Source organism: Geotrypetes seraphini, chromosome 1, assembly GCF_902459505.1.
Source record: "Geotrypetes seraphini chromosome 1, aGeoSer1.1, whole genome shotgun sequence".
In the NCBI taxonomy this organism is placed as follows: domain Eukaryota; kingdom Metazoa; phylum Chordata; class Amphibia; order Gymnophiona; family Dermophiidae; genus Geotrypetes; species Geotrypetes seraphini.
In genome coordinates, this window is record NC_047084.1 from 373,833,739 (window position 1) to 373,854,184 (window position 20,446).

A 20,446-nucleotide genomic window follows, 5' to 3' on the forward strand; every position below is an offset into this window, starting at 1 on the left:
TGACAAAGGTATGGTTTAGTGTCAGTAGTGGAACTATGTGATGCTATAAAACATATGCTCATTGCGCCCGAGCATGTTCATTTTCTCCACTTAAAGATGGAAAATGAAAGATAGGCGTGTGACCTATGTAAAATGCATAGCAGGAACAGGTTCAGAATTATAATCATAATCTATTGGAATTTGGGTAGTGTGCACTGATGTTCGAGCGTGCAACCCTCTGACTTCAGATCATGAAACTTCAGGTCAGAAACGCTATTCAATATAAACTGAAGTAATGGAATAAAAGAAAAAATATCCTAAAAAGGATGTAGCTGCCTCCTCCTCCCCTACAGCCACTCCCAAACCTCCAGGTTCCTTAGAATAAAAAAAGGAGATGGCAAAAAGGGTATTGTGCATAATGTCCATTAAACGATAGGAAAAAACACGAGTAGGGAAAGATACTCAAGGTAATTGTATGAGCCTCCTGAAAAGTACTGTATGTACTTGATGGTACAGTGGGAGGTATGCTTCAGTAAAAAAAACAAAAAAACACCTGGTTGATCCTGCTTAGAAGATAAAGCAGTAAAGAATTCATAGCATTTTCCAACTTTCCACTTGATTGGCTAATATGGAGAAAGAGATTTAAAAAAAACAACATTGAAGGGAATCTAACATAACAGGCTGTACACTCATGTTAGATTCCCTCACTAGATTGTTAATGTTTAAATGTCCAGACAACAGGAAAAAAATCACCTTACAGGCTCTACACCCCTGGTGGATTCTTGAAGTAGTATAGAAAGGCGGTTGCAATGTGGATCGATGCCTTGACAGAAAACTGGATTCAGTACCTTGTAGCCCCAAAATGCTTTGCTTAGGTAGGATCGGTACCGAACTAAGCAGTCTCTAGAATCAGGTCAAAAAGACTGAGCTGATTTCTGAGATGTAGATGAAGCTTCATAGTATCCCGATGACAATCCATCAATGTCAATGTAGAATCTCGATGTGAAAAAGGGTGTTGATGCTTCGAAGATGATCAGAGTCATATGGGGAAGATCACCATCAACGGGAACACAACGTTGATGTCTTTTGGACCCAGAATGACACTCCAAGATAAGTAGTGACACCATCTGTGAAAAACCATCAAATTCCCTTCTTATGCGAGTCTGCGCAGTGGAGTCCATAGGAAAATAAAGTCCAAAGACTGTTGGAAATTAAGAAACTAGAGCTGGAACGCTGTGCCATGGCCAATGGTAAGTTCAAATTTTTGATTAAAAGCTTGTGGTATCCTGATGAATACCTTTGATACCTGGATGCAGAGCCTCGATGTGAAGAACATCGGTGTTTTACTGGTGATCGATGTTTCAATGAAAAGAATTGTTGACGACATTGATACCTTACGTGTTTGATACTGCTCCGATGAAAAGGAATATTCCCTCAAACTGCAGCTGATGTGATGCTCTGTCAAGAGTAAGCAGGTTATAGTCGATGTAACCGATGCAAAGCAGTGGATAAAGTCATCAATCCTGGAACAAATATCCTGCATCGATACCTGAGACTGAGCGGGTATCAATGGTGCCTTAGGGTGTCGAGGGGTGGGAGACCTCAAAGAGGATGCACACCCAGTAAGCAACACAACCTGCACAGAAGGATGACACTAGCGTCAATGTGGAGTTATTCCTCGATGATGTACACCCAAATCCCTGGATCTAGGACAGGTACCAACAGTACAAACGCTGCAGTACTGTACTCTTGGATACAGACTAGTGCTCTAAAGATGACATAGATGATGACTTGAACTTCGATACTAAGTAGAGCGACGTTTGAGGATAGACTCTGAAGCAGTACCTTGCGCTTTATGAGAACTATGCTCAGGCTGACTGGCACTGATGAAGTTGCTGACACTGAATTAGAGATTAGTCTACAGAAAAAGTCAACCTCCTGCAATCTCAAATCATGTACAGATACTTGACTGGGCGGGTATCAATGATACCGCAGGGTTGAGTTCACCTGGAGAAAGTACTTTTGTTGGATATGCCTTTCTAGCATAGAAACGGTACTGATGTAGAACAGCATCAAGTCTTAATCAGCACCGATGTCCATCGATAAGGAAGCTCCATGACCATGCAATGTCAATGGTATTAAAAGTGCCACAGGCGTCGAAGCGTGAGTGCCTGAAAAGGTGATGCTCTTCAGAAATGACAAACTTGTATCACCCAGAAGGACTCGATGCTTAATGACAGGGCTTTGTCCACTGTGATGCATCTGTGCTGTGTCCACTGCGATGCATCTGTCGATCAAGGAAATTAGATGCTAATATGCCACCAGTGAAAGCAGATGGAAGAATCGATGTCCTCCGGTACTGGCCAGTCCCAGTCACTGTAAGTCTGACTCTAGACCTGTATGTGGAAATAATAAACAAGAAAAACTTTGACATTAATCAGTAGTGTTTTCCTTCTTCCAGTCTATAGCCCCAGAGCCAGATACAGTCGGAGAGGGCAAGCCTGGTTGGTGTAGAAACAAAGCTGAAAATCCATCGATGATCACAGAGGAAGTTAGGATGGAAATTTGTGTGAAGGCCACTAATTAAAAGAAGTTTGAGGAAAGTCCAAAATATCTTTTCTACTTTTCTTCGTCGTTTGTTTTCAAAAGAAAAGAAGTAGAAGAGAAACTTGAAATACTTGAAAGAAGAATGGAAGAATGGAAGAAACAAAAGATGTCTTCTTCATGCCATGGAAAATGAAAAACTGACAATCTCACGAGCTGGCATCAGGCAGGAAGACACTCGCGTATGCACGGTGCGGGCAGTCTAAAAGCTTGTTAAAGCTTAAAGTGATACTACACTTTCCACTGTCCATGCCAGGGCTCCATTGATGACATCACCCACATGTGAGAATATGTTGCCTGCTTGTCTAAGGATAAAGGGGAGTTATGATTGAGGTGTTTAAGTACTTCCATGGCATAAATGCACAGGAGGCAAATCTCTTTCAATTGAAAAGAAGCTCTGAAATGAGAGAGCATTGGATGAAGGTGAAAGAAGACAGGCTCAGGAGTAATCTAACAAAAGGATGGTGAATTCATAGAATAGCCTAACAGTAGAGGTGGTGGAGATGAAGACTTTATATGAATTCAAGACTACTTGAGATAAATACATAGGATCTCTAAGGGAGAGGAAGAAAAGCATAGTTACTAACCTGTAGCAAGTGTTATCTGAGGAGAGCAGGCAAATATTCTCACATGTGGGTGATGTTAGTCAAGGAATGCAACACAGACCATCAAAAAAATATACAGTACTTTCACTTTAAATCTTTAAGACTGCCCATACTGTGCATGTGTTGGTGCCTTCCTGTCTAACACTGGCTCGCGAGACCATCAGTTCAATAAAAAAGCAAGAAGCCTACTAGGGGAGGTGGGAGAGATGTGACAATATCTGCCTGCTGTCTTCGGATAACACCTGCTACAGGTGAGTAATTGTGCTTTATACGAGGACAATCAGGCAGCACATTCTCACATGTGGGACTCCCTAGCTGCTACGATCATGTCTCTGAGAACAGGGTTATTGATAACTACCATGAGCCTGGCTAAACCAAAAGGATTGGAGGGAAGTTAGCATCTAAGTAGAAAATAAATTTTACAGAACTGCTTGGCCAAACCAACTGGAATGATTCTCCAAACAATAGCAGGATGTGAATGTATGAATTGAGGAGCAGGTGGCTGCTTTACAGATATCCTCAATGGGAGTGGAACCTATATAACTACTGAAGTTGTCATTGCTCAAACTTTGTGTGTAGTGACACATCCTTCAAGCATCAGCCTGAGCATAGCAAAAGGAGATACAGTCTACCAGCCATGTGGAGATTGCTTTCTTGATGACTGAAGCTCCAAGTCGATGACAGGAACAGTTGAGTAGAAGTTTTCTGAGGTTTAGTCTGATCCAAGTAATAAGCCAGTGCATGTGGAGTGTAGCTTCACCTGGGTAAGTGATTGGTCTTGGAAAGACTGATTCAGACTACATTCTGAGATGACCTTCGAGAGGAACTGGGATGAGTGTGAAGAGCCACCCTATTGTTATAGAATGCTGTGTAAGGAGGATCTGACACAAGTGCTTGAAGTTTACTGACTCTGCATGTAAAAATAAGAGATATGTTTGAGAGATGAAGTCGAAAGTGGTTCAGGGGGAGATTTCATCAGAGTGGAAGTATAACATTAAGATCCCAAGCAACCAGAGGAAGCTTGATTGGTAGTTTGGTATAATAAAGGTCTTTCATGAATCTGGAAACTAGATGATATATGGATAACGTGGTTTTTTAATCCAGAGGTGGATGAAAAGCACTAATAGAACTGAGATAAACTCCAACTGAAGTAGTTTGGAGTCCAGAGTTATAGAGGTGTAGAAGATAGTCTAGAATCAATGGAAAAGGACAAATGATTGGATCCAGAGAGTTGAGATTACACCATACTGTGAAGCGAGTCCACTTAAAACGATAGCAGCGCTGTGTAGAAGGTTTCCTAGAAGCTTCCATGATGGCTGACACTGGTATAGATAATGTTAAAGAAAACCACAAAAAGTGGAGTCTTAACTATATGAACCGTGGTAATCAAGAGTGATATTAAAAGAATACAGTATTTGGCTCTTTTAGTATCACTCTTGACCACCACGGTTCATATAGTTAAGACTCCACTTTTTGTGGTTTTCTTATATGTTTTATGGAGATCTTGATTCTTTTCTTCATTTTTTGCGTTGGGTAGATAGTGTAAAAGCATCTACTTGCTGAAAGAGAAATCTGTCATGACAAACTACAGCAAGTTTTAAGGCACACTTTGAGCACATATTTTAAGCGGGATTATGCATCCATGATGCTCATACTAGCATCGCTAAACTAGCATAAAAAGTTGTACAGGACTGCCAAAAATTAGTATTTTTCATCAATTGCTACCAGCACCCAGTAAAACAAGGGGGTCTAGCTTGGTGACTATTGCAACTAAGGATCTGATATTTTGGGAAACTTTAAAAAAAAATGCTGTACTAATTCTGCATACAAATTTTGAACAAAATCTGAGACATAATGGTGGGGAGCTATTTTTATTTTAGACCACTTGGTATGGATTGACCCAGTGATGAGGGGAGGGGTTTAAGTCTCTGAAATTTTGAGGCTTCCTACAAAGTCTTGGCGGGTGGAGGGAAATAACCCACTGGTCCCGGAATAAATTGTGGATTTATAAGAAAGAAAATTAGCAAAGGCAAGAACTTAATCTTTCGTTCCTGATTTTCTTCCAAAATAAACATATTTGATCTTTGTCATAAAGTATATGGAGACTTAAAGACCACTGAGTAGCTGCCTTCTGGACTGACTCCTTCCTATTTATATCTTTTTGTATTGGTCTCCAGAATTGTGTACACTATAAATGAGGTCCCAAAAGAGAATTATACAGTGACATTATCTAATTTTTCCTGCTGGCTATTCGTTTATCCATGCACCCAAAGATTCTGGCTTTTGCCGTTGCCTTTTCTCCATGTTTGGCAACCTTAATATCACATATAATTACTCCCAAGTCCCACTCTTCTTTTGCACACTAAATTTCTTCATCCCTTATACTGTAATGCTGCTTTGGGTTTTTGCACGCATGACCAGTGTTCTCCCCAGGGCCTTTCAGCCGGGCGCTCCGCCCAGCTAATTTAGATGAGCGCCCGGCTGTAATCTCGATCACAATCCTGCTGCTGCTGCTGCCGCCTTCTGCTCAACATTTTAAAAAAAAAAACCTTCTCACCGGCTTGGAGATTTACCGGGCTGACTCGGCACAGCCTGAATCACAGGAGCCTGACTTTTTTTTTTTTTAGTTTTTAACGCCAGCAAGCGACTTGAACCCATGCTCCGGGGCTCTAACATGTGCATGCCGCTTCTCTCCGAAACCGGAAGTCACGTCCTGAGGGAGGAAGAGAAGGGAAGTCGGCATGCACACGCCCCAGAGCATGGATTCGCTATAGGAGACAGGTCAGCTTACAACTTGCTCTTGCTTGCTTCGGGCTTTCTTCGCTGCCGGATCCTGCCTACTTTCTGTTTCCAAAAGTAGGCAGGACGCGGCAACGAGGAAGGCCCGAAGCAAGCAAGAGCAGCGAGTTGTAAGCTTCCTTCCGTTGCTGACTTATGGAAGATAGGTCAGCGATGGAAGGAAGCTTACAACTTGCCTTAGTCCAGCCCTGCACAACATGCGGCCCAAAACGGATCTCACTGCCGATATGGCTCTCACTCCGCTCTCCTTTGAAGATCAGCTCAGGAGGCAAGATTTAGCCCGAGATCAAATGAATATTAAAGGGCATTTGAAGGCATCTGAGCAGATTGAGGAGAACATGTCCTGTTTTTCCATGCCTAAAAATACCACCTTGTCTAATGTAATCTCTGATCAGATCCTTAAGAGTGATGCAACTATGTATGCTGGACAGTCTCCTCCAGTAAACAGAGCTTTAAAGCCTGCAACCATACAGAACCAGATGGTCAAAGGGCTCCGAAGTGTAGTATTGCCAAGGGATCTGTCTCACAAGTTTCTGACGCTGGCAGATGTAAGCACAGCACAAGAAATAGAGACTTGTGGCATTCTGTGTAGAAAGCTGATGCATAATGAATTTACTATTACCCATGTAATAGTGCCAAAGCAATCTGCTGGACCAGACTACAGTACAGTGATATGGAGAATGTGAAAGAATTATTCAGTGTTCAAGATCAACATGATCTCCTCACAGAAGAAATTTGGAGAGAAAGAGAGAGGCCTAGACCAAAGGGGAAAGACATGAGGCAGATACTGGAGAGGGGGGAGAAAAGGGAAGGAGATAGAGATGTCAGACCCTGGGGTGGAGTGGGAAGGAAGGAAGGAAGGAAAGGAGAAGAGAGAGATGCCAGAGCATAGGGGTGGAGACAAAAAATGGAGAGGGGTTGAAGCTGAAATAAATCATGTACAAAGGAGAGAAAGGGCACAGGATATAGAGTTTATTGAAGGGACATAGAAAGAGGGAAGATACCATATGGAACAGAGAGAGGGCAGACACTGGATGGAAAAGGCAGAAAGGGTGAACAGTGGATGCAAGGGGCAGAGATAGGGTGGACAGTAGATGGAAGGGGTAGAGAGAGGGTAGAGGCTGGGTGGAAGGGGCAAAGAGAGAGGACAGATGTTGCATGGAAGGGAGCGAGGACAAATGCTGAATAGAAAGAAGAGAGTGAAGAGAAGATGACTAAAGCAGAAACGACAAAAGGTAGAAAAAAAATATTTTTGTTGCTTTACGTAGAATCAAGTAGTATTGTAACTGTATTATTAAAATTTATCAATAGGAAATGGAAATAAGGCAGTTTTGGGAGGGAATAAACCCCTTTCCTCAGGTCAGGACAGGATACCATAACAGCTGTATACTGTACTGTCTTGAAGAAAGATTTGGCCTCTGAAAGTTAATTGAAAAATGGATTAGTCCAATAAAATGGTATTTTCATATTTCTCATTATTTTATTTCTATTTGTTAATTTGTAAAGTGGTGACTGTTATGTAGAAGTTTTTTTCAAATTTACATCTACTGTCTTTATATTTTGCACAGTATTAGGGGACATGTGTCACTGTTTCTGTGGTGTTGCATTGTATGCAGAGTCTGGTTTCTTGGTTCAGTTTAACTTTTGTCTACATATTTCTATTTTTAGTTTGTGATTATTCCATATTGGGCGAGGGTGTATCTGTGTTCTGTGTGTATGAAAAGGACATGGCTTTCTGTTAGCATCGACTACAGGATCAATTGACTGTGTAGGATCTGGTTTGTTTAGTTTTACAATGCGTGTGTTGGTGTTCTAGTGCTCACTGCAGTGTTTAAGATGCTGCCTTTTCCTAGATGCACCCTTATTGTGTGACTCATGGATTATTACTAAAAATATATTTTTTTATATAGAGGAGGGGGTTGTTAAAAAAATGATTAGCACTGGCTGTCATATATACTAGGTACACTACTGGATCTAATGACTCTATTCTAACTTTACTGTTGACGTAGGTGTTGTCCCACCCAACACACAGACACACATTATAAAGAATTAAATTAAAGTTGTATTATCATCAAGTAGCTTTCAAATGACATAAGCAAATAAAAATAAAATATTTTTAATACATTGCTAATTATTACCTGCATCTTTACTTATACTGTTTTGCCCTAGCTCTTACTTTGCACTATAGCAAAATAAAAAAGAAGCACATAAAGATCAATCACACAGGTGCCCTTCAAGGCTCAGTAACACCTCTCCATAAATTATGTGGAAGAGGTCTGGAAGTGGGGATAGCATCTATTTCATATCCTCAGTGAGACCTCAGGAAGGAACCTAGTGATCAAAACATTATTAGAGGTGTTGTACAGCCATTTCTTGTATGACTGGATGAGCTATATTTATCTTTTTTTTTAGTTGTTTAAATTCATGCAGAAATAAATGGTTAGATTGAACCTAATGACTTCATTAACACATTTCCCTTTTTTAAACCTCTATACTATTTGAAAGAGGGTGAATATCTAATTATTCACTTCTAGAATTGGATACTTCTTAAATTTAGTAAAATAATTCTGGCACAAGTGGCAAACCTTAAAAAAGGAAGTCATATCGAGCATTGGAAAATAATAATACCGTATTTGCCGGCGTATAAGACGACTTTTCAGTACCTTAAAATCCTCCCCAAAGTCGGGGGTCGTCTTATACGCCGGGTACTGTTTACTAGAGAGCTGCACGGGAACGGGGACGACGGGAATCCCGCGGGACCCGCGGGCTCCCCATTTGGGTCACGGGGATCCCGTGGGGACGCCCCTAGGGTCGTGGGGATCCCGTGGGGACGCCCCCTAGGGTCGCGGGGATCCCGTGGGGACGCCTCCGAGGGTCGCGGGGTTCCTGCGGGGCTGGATGTACTCAGTCGCGCGGCTCTTCTCCCTACCTTCTCTGCTTGCAGCACAGAGCCGAACGGAAGTCTTCCCGACGTCAGCGCTGATGTCGGAGGGGAGGGAGGGCTTAAACAAAGCCCTCCCTCCTTCCGACTGGCTCTGTGCTGCAGGCAGTGCAGGTAAGGAGGAGAGTAGCCTCGCGGTTCGAGTGGCTACCAAGGGAGGGGGCGGTCCGCCCCACCACACCCCGCCCCGGTTGCAGCACAGCCGGCCAGGTCCCCTTACTTTTGTGGCACTTCCCCGACCGACCGACAACAGCCCCGGTCCGACAATCCTCCCTGCCCTGTAGCCGCGAATCTAAATTATCTTCTTCCAGCAGCTGTAATAAGGTAATTTAGATTCGCAGTTAAGGGCAGGGAGGTTTGTCGGACCGGGGCTGTTGTCAGTCGGTCGGGGAAGTGCCACAAAAGTAAGGGGACCTGGCCGGCTGTGCTGCACCCGGGGCGGTAGAGAAGGAGTGGAGAGAAGGACGCTGAAAGGCCATGGGGAAGACGGGAGGGGGGGGAAGGACTCTGAAAGCACTTGAAGACAGAGGAGGGAGAAGGACGCTGAAAGCACATGGGGAATACAAAGGGGTGGAGAAGCACGCTGAAAGGCCATGGGAAGGGCGGGGGGGGGACTCTGAAAGCACATGGGGAAGACAAAGGGGTGGAGAAGGACGCTGAAAGGACATGGGGAAGACGGGGGGTGGTGGAGAAGGACGCTGAAAGGCCATGGGGAAGACAGAGAGGGAGAAGGACGCTGAAAGGACATGGGGAAGCAGAGGGGGGAGAAGGACACTGAAAGCACATGTGGAAGACTAAGGGGGGAGAAGGACGCTGAAAGGCCATGGGAAGGGCGGGGGGGAAGGACTCTGAAAGCACTTGTGGAAGACAGAGGGGGGAGAAGGATGCTGAAAGCACATGGGGAAGACAAAAGGGTGGAGAAGGACGCTGAAAGGACATGGGGAAGACGGGGGGGTGGGTGGAGAAGGACGCTGAAAGGCCTTGGGGAAGACAGAGAGGGAGAAGGACGCTGAAAGGACATGGGGAAGCAGAGGGGGGAGAAGGACACTGAAAGCACATGTGGAAGACAGAGGGGGGAGAAGGACGCTGACAGGACATGGGGAAGATGGGGGGAGAAGGACGCTGAAAGGAAATGGGGAAGAGAGAGTAGGGAGAAGACGCTGGCAGGGAAGAAGACAGATGCCAGACTATGGGGGGAGCGGAGAGAAGAAGATGGGTGCCAGACCAATTTGGAAGGGGGAAGAAAGGGAGAGGCACAGTAACAGAGCAAATGGAAGATGCAGAAGGAAGAGAGACAGTGGATGGAAGGAATTGAATGAGAACATGAGAAAAGCAGAAACCAGGCAACAAAGGTAGGAAAAGAATTATATTTCTTTTTTTTAATTTTGCTTCAGGATAAAGTAGTATATTAGTTGTGTTGATAAAAATTTATAAACATTAGAGGCTCTGGTAGAAACCCATTTGCAAAGTATGTATTCTTCCCAATTAATATTTTCAAATTAATAAAGTCTTTTTGCTTATTTGTAAATGGGTTTCTACCAGAGCCTTTAATTCAGTAGCATAATTAAATGAAATAACTATTTCTGAAGTTTATAGGGACGGGCGGGGACGGAGGGGATTCCTCGCGGGGACGGGTGGGGACGGAGGGGATTCCTCGCGGGGACGGGTGGGGACGGAGGGAATCCTCATGGGGACGGGTGGGGACGGGTGGGATTCCTCACGGGGACGGGTGGGACTTTGGCTGGGACGGGTGGGGACAGGTGGGATTTCTGTCCCCGCGCAACTCTCTACTGTTTACATGCCCTTACTTTACATGTCCTAACATCTCCTTCCTTACCTCCTTACGGTGCTTACGGTACTAGTAAACCTGCCGGGACATCAGCGGGGCCATGGCGGGACATCAGTGTGACAAGGGTGCCATCTCCTTCATCCTGCGCAGCGGGAAGCAGCGGCGCTCTGGCCCCACCCCTTTTCTCTTTACTACGTCTCTCGCACATGCGGCCGTGTGTGGAGTCTAGCCCTTAAGGAAGTTGCGGGGGCGAACAGGAGGCTTTTGAAGGGAAACTGTCATGCCAGCAAACTTGCTAGGGACTTGCCCGGCACTTGCTCTCTCCCTCTATGTGTTATCTTCCTTCTATCATTGACAGTTTCAGTTTGGTTAACAGTTTAGAAAACAAATAGCATGGCAGCTCCCATGGGTTTATTGTTCTATTCAGCTTTAGTGAATTAATTAAAATTGTTGAAATAAATTCTGATGTTCTTTTAAGTTTTATTTGTTGTGCAGAAGGTGTGCGGAAGAAGGGGTAGTCTTATATGGCGAGTATATAACAAACTCTATATTTTAACTGTAAAAGTTGGGGGGTCGTCTTATACGCCCAGTCGTCTTATACGCCGGCAAATACGGTAATTAACTAATAAAAATAGTATACATTTAATTTTCCCCACTACCAAATTTCCCCACCCTGCCCCACCCGGCTACTTTTTCATGCCACCCGGCTGGAAAAAATTTCTGGGGAGAACACTGCGCATGACCCTGCATTTTTTTTTTTTAGCATTAAATTTTAGCTGCTAAATTCTGGTTTATTCCTAATGTTATCCTATCATTGGGGGGGGGGGGGGTGTCTACCCTATTGCAGATTTTGGTATCATCTGCAAAGAGGCACACTTTACCAAACAGCAGGAGTACTAGCAACCATGCTGGCACAATGTAGCACAGCATAGTGGAGAGAGTGAAGGAATCCTCTTCCATTGCTGTGAAGGATCTGCCAACAAGACAGACTTTTGCCACTGATGAGCCTTCGCTACCCTGAGCCAGTGCCTCACTGGTTCATGCCTTAGGTTGTCCCTGGGTGAGTTAAAACTAGGTTTGCAGTCTTACAGATCTGCTTATGTGCCTCGGGAATATTTAATTTATTTTGTAATCTTCCTTTCTGTTACATAGCCTAGCTATCAAGAGCTGATGTTTTAGTTTGATTGCAGGTGCCTTGCTATATTTGTGATATCATTTTTTTTTTTTTTTTTTGAAAGCTACACTCCAACAGATGACCTTGTGGTACTTCTGTAGACTGCAGATTATAAACATATATGTAATATGTGTTAATTGTTTATATGCTTTGCACTTGTAGAAAACATATGTAGATCATATATTAATTGTTTGCTTATTGTTGGATTAAGGTTTAAAAATCTATTTATAGTTTATAGGAAACAGAACAAAATTATAGCAACCATATATGTCTTTTACTTAACTATGGAACCACGATGAATCCAGTGGTGTTCGGCATGTACGAAGGATGTTTCATCCTGGCCGGGGTTTGGGAGGTCCTCGTGCTCGCAGATCAAACATGCACTTTACTAGCAGCTCCACTGGTGGGCTTTCATCTTCACAGAGCTCATATTCTCCAAGTAATAGGGAAGCCATGGATCCTATAGCTGGTAAGAGACCAAATTATATAATTTCATTTTGTTCACTAATGCTGATTTTACTACTACTAGTATTAATTATTTCTATAGCGCTTCCAGGTGCAAGCAGCGCTGCACAGAGTCACAAAGAATAAGAAAACAGTCCCTGCTTGAAAGAGCTTACAATCTAAACAGGCAAGACAGTCAAACAGAATGTCATAGATACAGTTAAGGGGAATGGTTAATCAGTGGGCTAGATTGGAGGGCAGAAGAGTAGGGTTAAGGATTGAAAGCTATATCAAAAAGGTGAGTTTTCAGTCTGCTTTTAAACAAGGGAAGAGACTTGACGGACAAACTTGTGTAATTTATTCCAGGCATAAGGGGCAGCTAGACGAAAGGAATGAAGTCTGGAATTGGCAGTGATTTTACTGTTTGACTTTCTTGCTTCTTCTGATGCGTAGTCTTACCATGGTAAAAAGTTAGTGAAGATTAAATATGTTGTGCAAAAGAATTACCGGTATATCCTGTATTTTCCCATATATAGGCAAGGCCTATACATGGGTTTTACAAACCCGTGTATGGGGTGGCCTATGTAGCAATTTTAAATCATCCCCCCATCCCCAATACCTTTTTCAGAGCCCCCTCGCTGGACAGTGGACAGCGCACAGCTCGCATCTCCAGCGGTGCAGGGCAGCTGTGATCTCTTCGGCATCCGGCCTGCCTCCGTACCGCTTGCTGAGTGGTCAGTTCTTGTGAGTCCCGCAAGAGCTGACGGCCATTCAGCGAGCGGTACGGGGGCAGGCAGGATGCCGAAGAGATCATAGCTGCTCTGCACCTCTGGAGTTGCGAGCTAGTGCCGTCCACCGTCCAGCGAGAGGGGCTCCGAAAAAGGTATCAGAGATGGGGGGAAGTTAAAAACACAGTGAGCTGCCGCTAGAGAGAGGAGAGGTACTGCTGGACACGGGAGGAGGGAAAGGAAAGGGAAAAGAGGTGCTACTGGACCTGGCAAAAGGGGAGGGCGAGATGGTGCATGGGGAGAGATCATATTAGTTGTCAGTGAGGTTGGGGGAGAGAAGAAAAAAAAATTGTTGCAGGAGGAGTGAAAGTGATGAGAGAGGGAGAAATGGTGCATGGGGAGAGAGCATGTTGGGTTGGGAAGGAGGGATGTCACTTGAGGGAAGAAGCAAGGAGAGAGAGAGAAAACATGCAGAAGGCAGGAAGTGTTGGACTCGTGGGGAGGACAGAAAGGAGGGAAGGAGAAATGTCACACTCGGGGGAAGGGGGAGAGGGCAGAGAGTGAAAAGTTGGACTCATGGAGAGAAATTGGTTGGGGGAAGGAAGGAGGACCGGAGGAGAAGCAGCATGCAGGAGGAAGAGAGAAAGAAATGTTGGACTGGTAGAAAGGAGGGAAAAATGTTGGACTGGGAGGGGAGCCAGAAAGGAGAAGGGAGATTGTCTGCAGGCAGCAGAAAGGAGGAAGGGAAAGAGAAATGTTGCACAGGAAGGGAGAGATATCAGACCAGGGAATAGAAGGGAAGGTGGGGAGTCTGGTAGCGTAGTAGTAGTAGTAGTAGCAGCAGCAGCAGCAGCAGTAGTAGTAGTAATAGTAATAGTAGTAGTAATAATAATGCCAGATTATGGAGAGGAGAGAGATGCCAGACTGGGAAGGGGGGAAAGGAAGAAGAGATATGTCAGACCATGGAAACAAAGATGGAAGATAAGATAATGGAAAAGTAGTTTTTGAGAAGAAAGCAGAAAAATGGCAAAAGTTAATTTAATTTAATGCCAAAGATGGATGCAACTTCGTTAAGGACAAATATTCAAAAATTATTATGCAAAAAATCTCTCTCGCTGGAAAAATGATGCAATGCACTTATCTGTGAAATACTCTTAGAGATCTTAGGGGTCCCAATGCGGCCCCGTTTCGAGTTCTGCTTCAGGAGACCCAGATACACTTTTTGAACCCTCTGTGCAATCGTAATGCCTTTCCAAGAGATAATCTGAAATACAACAAATCTTTATCAATGCCACACACAGCGCAGAAGAATGCTCAAACAGACTACGCTGTGGGGAAACATAACATCTTATTGGCAAAAAGGAGAAGGAAGGAAGCGCTAAGAAATCACATACCATTCACTAAATTCGGAAGTTCCAAACGACGGAGACCGCTTCCCACCTCACCCAATTTATACTAAAGAGAGGGGGAGGGTAACCTCCGTCGAAACGTGATGACGTCATAATGTCAAAAGGTTACTGTAGCAAATGAACAACTGTCACTGTAAATAAAGGCTGTTGAAAAAATGAAAAATGAAAAAAATTGTAAAAAATGAAAAATTGCAAAATTACAGGAAAGCAACCCATTCTATCTCATTATTTAACCCATGAGGATGTAGCGTGTTCAATTCAAATATCCACTTTTGTTCTTTACGCCAAAGCAATTTGGGTATGTCACCCCCTCTAGTAGTGGCTACTGAATCCAATACAGAAAATTTCAGATCAACTGGATTGTGTTGATGTTGGAGCCAGTGTTGAACAAGGGGAGCTTCTTGTGTGCCAGATTTAATTCTGCTAATGTGCTCGCCTATCCGAGTTTTAACACTCCGAATCGTGCAGCCCACATATTGTAAACCGCACGGGCATTGTATTATGTACACCACTTGTTTTGTATTGCAATCTGAAGCCGTGGAAATGAGTTTCTTTTTGGTGGTGAGGCTCATCTCTTGTAATGGAACACTGTGCGGACACATTTTGCAATGGCCGCACGGGTTATGTCCACCCACGGTGGTAGAGGCTTCCTGGGATGGGTATATGAACTGAGAATGAACCAATCTTTGTTTTAAATTTTGGTTTTTAGAGAATGCAAAGCGAGGGAGTTCTTGAAACTCTGGGTGGTACTGCATGATATGCCAGTGTTGCTTAATGGTGCGTTTAATGTGAAACGCTAAGTGTGAGTATGGTAAAACACACACTAAGGATTGTTCCTCGGATTTAGGGTGAGACTCTAACAACAGTGAACGATTGGCGTACAGCCCCCTCTTATAGGCTTTGTGTATGACTGTGGCGAGAGAGATTTTTTGCATAAGAATTTTTGAACATTTCATGTCGACTTTGCAAGAATAATTCAACAATTGATATATTTTACCAGTGGTCAGAGAGTGATGTTTCACAAGTTAATGCAATGACTGGATGGTAAACTCTTACCTCAAGAGGAGGTTTTCACCCCCTCTTCAGAGTTTCACTTCTCTGAGCATTTTTCTAAAGAGTCATTTGCTCTCTCCTCACTGGTAATTATCACCATTATAGTCAGTTTCTCATTCATTATTAAAGATGGATGCAAGGCAGAAAGTGAAGAAGGAGAGAAAAACAGTTATTGGATAAGAAGGCACTGGAAACATAGTTAAAAGCAGAGAAAAATAAAATCACTAAACAAGAAAGGTGGGGAAAATGATTTTATTTTCAATATAGTGATTGAAATGTGTTATTTTTGAGAATTTATATCTGCTGTGTATATTGTGTGTATATGAAAATGAATGGAAAAAGTTGCATTACAATTACTAAATGGGGTGGGATCTGGGGCAGAGCTTGGGTGGAGCTTGGGAAGTCTGTGATTAGGGTACTCAATTGATATTTGTTAGACTTAAGGGGTACTAAGCTTGTAGTTGAGAAACACTGCTGAGGGCAATCAGCCTGCGCCAGCACTTCTCCAGCCCTCTTCCCTTCTGGCACCCCCTACTGGCATCTCAGGACCCATCTGTAGGGCCTTTGCGCATGTACGGACGTCGATGTGATGATGTCACGCATGCGCTTGATGTCATCTCGGCGACGATGTCCGTGCACTTCTGGGTGCCTTGAGCCCTGGCCACTACCTTTAGTGTGCCCCAGCTTGAGAAAGTTTGAGAGACACTGGAGTAAAGACTTTTGACTCTGGCCAGGAACAGGCCACTGGAGATTTTGGCAAGGGCTGTTTCTGTTAACATTGAGGGTGAAAGCTGGATTGTAGTGGATTAAGAATAACAATGGCTGAAAGAGAGTCAAGACAATGATGGAGAACAACATTTATTTTATTTATTTTGTTATTTATATATCACTTCTATTCTAAGAGTTTTTTCCCTATCTATCCTGGTGGGTTCACAATCTAACTGTGGTACTTGAGACAAAGGAGGGTTAAGTGATTTGCCCATGGTCACAAGGAGCAGCACTGGGACTGAACTCATAACCTCAGAGTAGTGAGGCAGTTGTTCTAACCACTAGACCACTCCTCACCTGTAGGTTCAAGTAACTTGGATAAGAAAGGGAGGAAGGAGATGGGATGATATTTGGAATGGCAGGTATGTTCCAGTGAAGGGTTTTAGGGGTTTTTGAGGTGTGTGTTTGAAGACATCAAGAACAGTTGCAGTGGAAAGTGAAAGATTGAAGATTTGACAGACAGAAGGGATGACAGTAAGAGAGAGAGAGCTGAATAGATGCGTGAGAATGGGATCAGAAACAGGTAGTGACTTTGGAGGAGGGGAGAGGTGTACAGTTTCCTTTTCAGTAATTTTAGAAAATGAAGGTTATGAGAATAAAGTGGAAAAGTTGAAGTGGGGGGTGACCTGGTGGAGAACTTAATGTTAATCAAGTGAACCTTTTGATGGGAATACCATAGTCGAGACATAAAGGGAAGGGGGCTTTGAAGGTGGAGGCACTTTGAAGAGAGATTTCAGTGTAGCAAAGGGACTGCGAGGGTTGAAACCAATAGAGTTTGTGAAATGGATGTAGTCAGACCAGTATTAATTCGTCGAGGGCCCCTAGGCACACAAGTACACTGGACCTACCCACCATGCTCCGCCCCATATATTTACTTCTTTATTTCCACTTTATTTCTTTTATTTTATTCTTGTATTGAATACTGCGATGATTGGGTGGTAAGGCGGTGGTATCTGCCTTCATGTCTCTGAGCAGAGTTCGATTAGGTGTTCACATAAATTAAATTTTGGTTAATTCATCTTGACCTTACAGAGTGACTTTCTTTCAAAATTTGCATTTGTCATTTCTAGTCACTCAACAGCCAAGAGTAGTTGAGTTTATTGCCCCTTAAGTGTTTTTTCACTTCAGTGCCTGGCAAAATGGTAGAAACAATTATAAAAAATAAAATTGTGGAACACGTAGACAGACATGATTTAATGAGACGGAGTCAGAGTGGGTTCAGCTGAGGGAGATCTTGCCTCACCAGTTTGCTTGACTATTTTGAAGGTATGAATAAACATGTGGATAATGGTGAGCCGATTTATATAGTGTATCTAGATTTTGAAAAAGCTTTTGATAAAGTTCCTCATGCGAGGTTCCTGAGAAAATTAAAGTGTCATGGGATAGGTGGCAAAGTTCAGCTGTGGATTAGGAATTGGTTATTGGATAGAAAACAGAGGGTAGAGTTAAAAGGTCATTTTTCTCAATGGAGTAGAGTAAACAGTGGAGTGCCGCAGGGGTCTGTACTGAAATCGGTGCTATTTAACTTATTTATAAATGATCTGGAAATTGGAACAAGTGAGTTGATTAAATTTGCAGATGACACTAAACTGTTCAAATTTGGTAAAACGCAGGCAGATTGTGAAAAATGGGAGGCGGACTATAGGAAATTGGAAGACTGGGCGTCCAAATGGCAGATGAAATTTAATGTGGAGAAATGCAAAATGATGCACATTGTGAAGAATAACCTGAATCAGTTACCAGATGCTAGGGTCCACTTTGGAGGTTAGTGCCCAAGAAAAGGATCTGGGTATCATCGTAGACAATATGATTAAACCTTCCGCCCAATGTGCACCGGCAGCCAAAAAGCAAACAGGATGCTAGGAATTATTAAAAAAGGGATTGTTAACAAGCTAAGAATATTATAAAGCCTCTGTATTGCTCCATGGTGCGACCTCATCTGGAGTATTGCGTTCAATTCTGGTCTCCTTATCTCAAGAAAGATATAGTGGCACTAGTAAAGGTTCAAAGAAGAGCAACCAATATGATAAAGGGGATTGAACTCCTCTCGTGTGAGGAAAGACTAAAACAGTTAGGGCTCTTCATTACACTACATTAGTGATTTTTATTCCACTATTACCTTGCGGTTCAAGGCAGATTACAGAAGAGGATTTCTGGACATGTCCAGAGGTGTTACAGAGTAGAGCAGGTTGCTTCAGAGGATTGTAATATTTCATACGATGTTAGTTAGTCCTTATGGATTTCTTTAATAGCAGGGGTTTTATTTATTATCCCAGGACAAGCAGGCAGCATATTCTTGACTGATGGGTGACGACACCGACAATTTTAGAGTGATTTCACTCTAAAAACTTGGAAAGTTCTAGCAGGCTGCACCGCCCACGCGCGAGTGCCTTCCCGCCCGACGGAGGCGCGCGGTCCCCAGTTTCTTAGTTTCCGCGGAGCTAAGAAGACGCATTGAAAAGATTTTTTTGTATCCTTCTCGCTCGCGTAAACCCTGTGAGGAAATATTATTTCCTTTTTCTCTTTTAGTCTTTCTTTTTAAAAAAAAAAAAAAAAACTTTGATTTTTTCGGTTCGCCCCGGCGGGGCCTGTTGCCACCATCGAGGCCTCGGCCTTCGATTTGGCAGAAGCCGTTTTTACTTTCATGCCCCCCCAACCCGGGTTTAAGAAGTGCCAGCGGTGTGCACGGCCCATTTCCCTGACTGACCCGCACAACTGGTGCTTACAGTGCCTGGGTCCAGATCATCGGGCTTCCACCTGCACCCGCTGTGCCACATTGAAAAAACGGACTTTGAAAAACCGTCAGATTCAACAACGATTGCTGTTTGGTGCCGATATGTCTGACCCTGCGGCATCGACACCAACATCGACATCGGCCCCGTCTCAGTCGGCACCCACCTCTTCGACACCGCGCCGGCGTCGCAACCATCAGGTAAGCCGGCTAAGAAGCCTTCCCCGCTGGAGCGTCCTCCGGTCTCTGTAGCAGCGAGCCCAGTCCTGCCGACCTCGAGGCGCCCGCGGAAGCACTTCGCCCCTATTGAGGTGAGTCCCTCGACTTCGGGCTCCTCATCCTCGAGGCGTCGAGCGGCACCGCAGGTACCGCAGAAGAAAAAAGCGGTACCGGTGCCTTTGCTGGACGAGCGAATTGCTGCCATCCTACAGGTGCAACTTAAAGAGCAGTTGCAACAGCTCCTTCCTGCTCTATTGGCACCGAACCTTCCAGTCCCGGTCCGGTCTGAGCTGCCGGTACCGACAGTGGAGCAGCCTCTATTGTCCGCGTCCACTTTGTCGGTACCGGTACATTCTGCTTCCTCGGTCTCCATGCCAGTTCTGGCACCGGAACCGAGAGCTCTACATCAGGCTGTCCAAACTTCGGCTCCGATACAGCCTTTAACATCTCCCGGTACCGCTTCTTTGAGGTCGGGTAAGTCGGTTCACAAAACCTGACACCTTGAACCCTCCACACCGGAGTCTCGGGATCGCAGTTCACAAATTAGGGATCCTTATCTGTGGGGTGACTCCGAAGAACCTCTTCTCTCTGAGGGTGAGTGTTCGTCTGGTGAAGAGGATCCATCTGTCCCAGATCCCTCCTCTAAGCCGGATTCTTCTTCTTTCACCTTTTTCTTAAAAGAGATGTGTGAATCTCTTTCTATTCCCTTGGAGGCTGAGTCCAAAAAATCCAAAGCGTTCCTTGATGCACTGGACTTTGACCAGCCTCCAAGGGAATTTCTCAAGCTGCCTCTCCACGATATCTTGAGAGAGACTTTTTATAAAAATCTGGAGATGCCTCTGACTATCCCAGGAGCTCCTCGCAAATTGGACTCCTTGTATAAAGTCATCCCCATTCCTGGCTTCGACAAGCCTCAACTTCCACACGAGTCTCTTTTTGTGGAATCCACACTTAAGAAATCTGCAGGAGCTAGTGTATATGCTTCAGTCCCTCCTGGCAGAGAAGGAAAGGCCATGGATAAATTCGGCAAAAGATTATATCAAAATGCTATGTTGGCTAATAGATCAGGAAATTATGCTTTTCATTTTTCCTTTTACCTAAAGCACCTCATTCAGGATCTCTCTGCTTTTGAGAAGTACTTCCCTGACCGCAAGAGATCTGCTTTTCGACAATGTTCTTCCTCTCTTCTCCAGCTTCGGAAGT

At 44.0% G+C, this 20,446-nt stretch overlaps 1 protein-coding gene across 2 annotated transcripts in view; it reads left to right on the forward strand.

Annotated features, from left to right (window-relative positions):
• The window catches only part of KCMF1 (potassium channel modulatory factor 1), a 182,484-nt gene that overhangs the window by 136,850 nt on the left and 25,188 nt on the right, over nt 1–20,446 (forward strand). The window contains exon 5 of one of the 2 annotated variants that reach the window (XM_033915495.1): nt 12,183–12,360. In XM_033915495.1, the coding sequence (XP_033771386.1) occupies nt 12,183–12,360 (178 nt within the window). The remainder of the gene's footprint in view (nt 1–12,182; nt 12,361–20,446) is intronic. The other variant, XM_033915503.1, reaches the window with a different exon arrangement.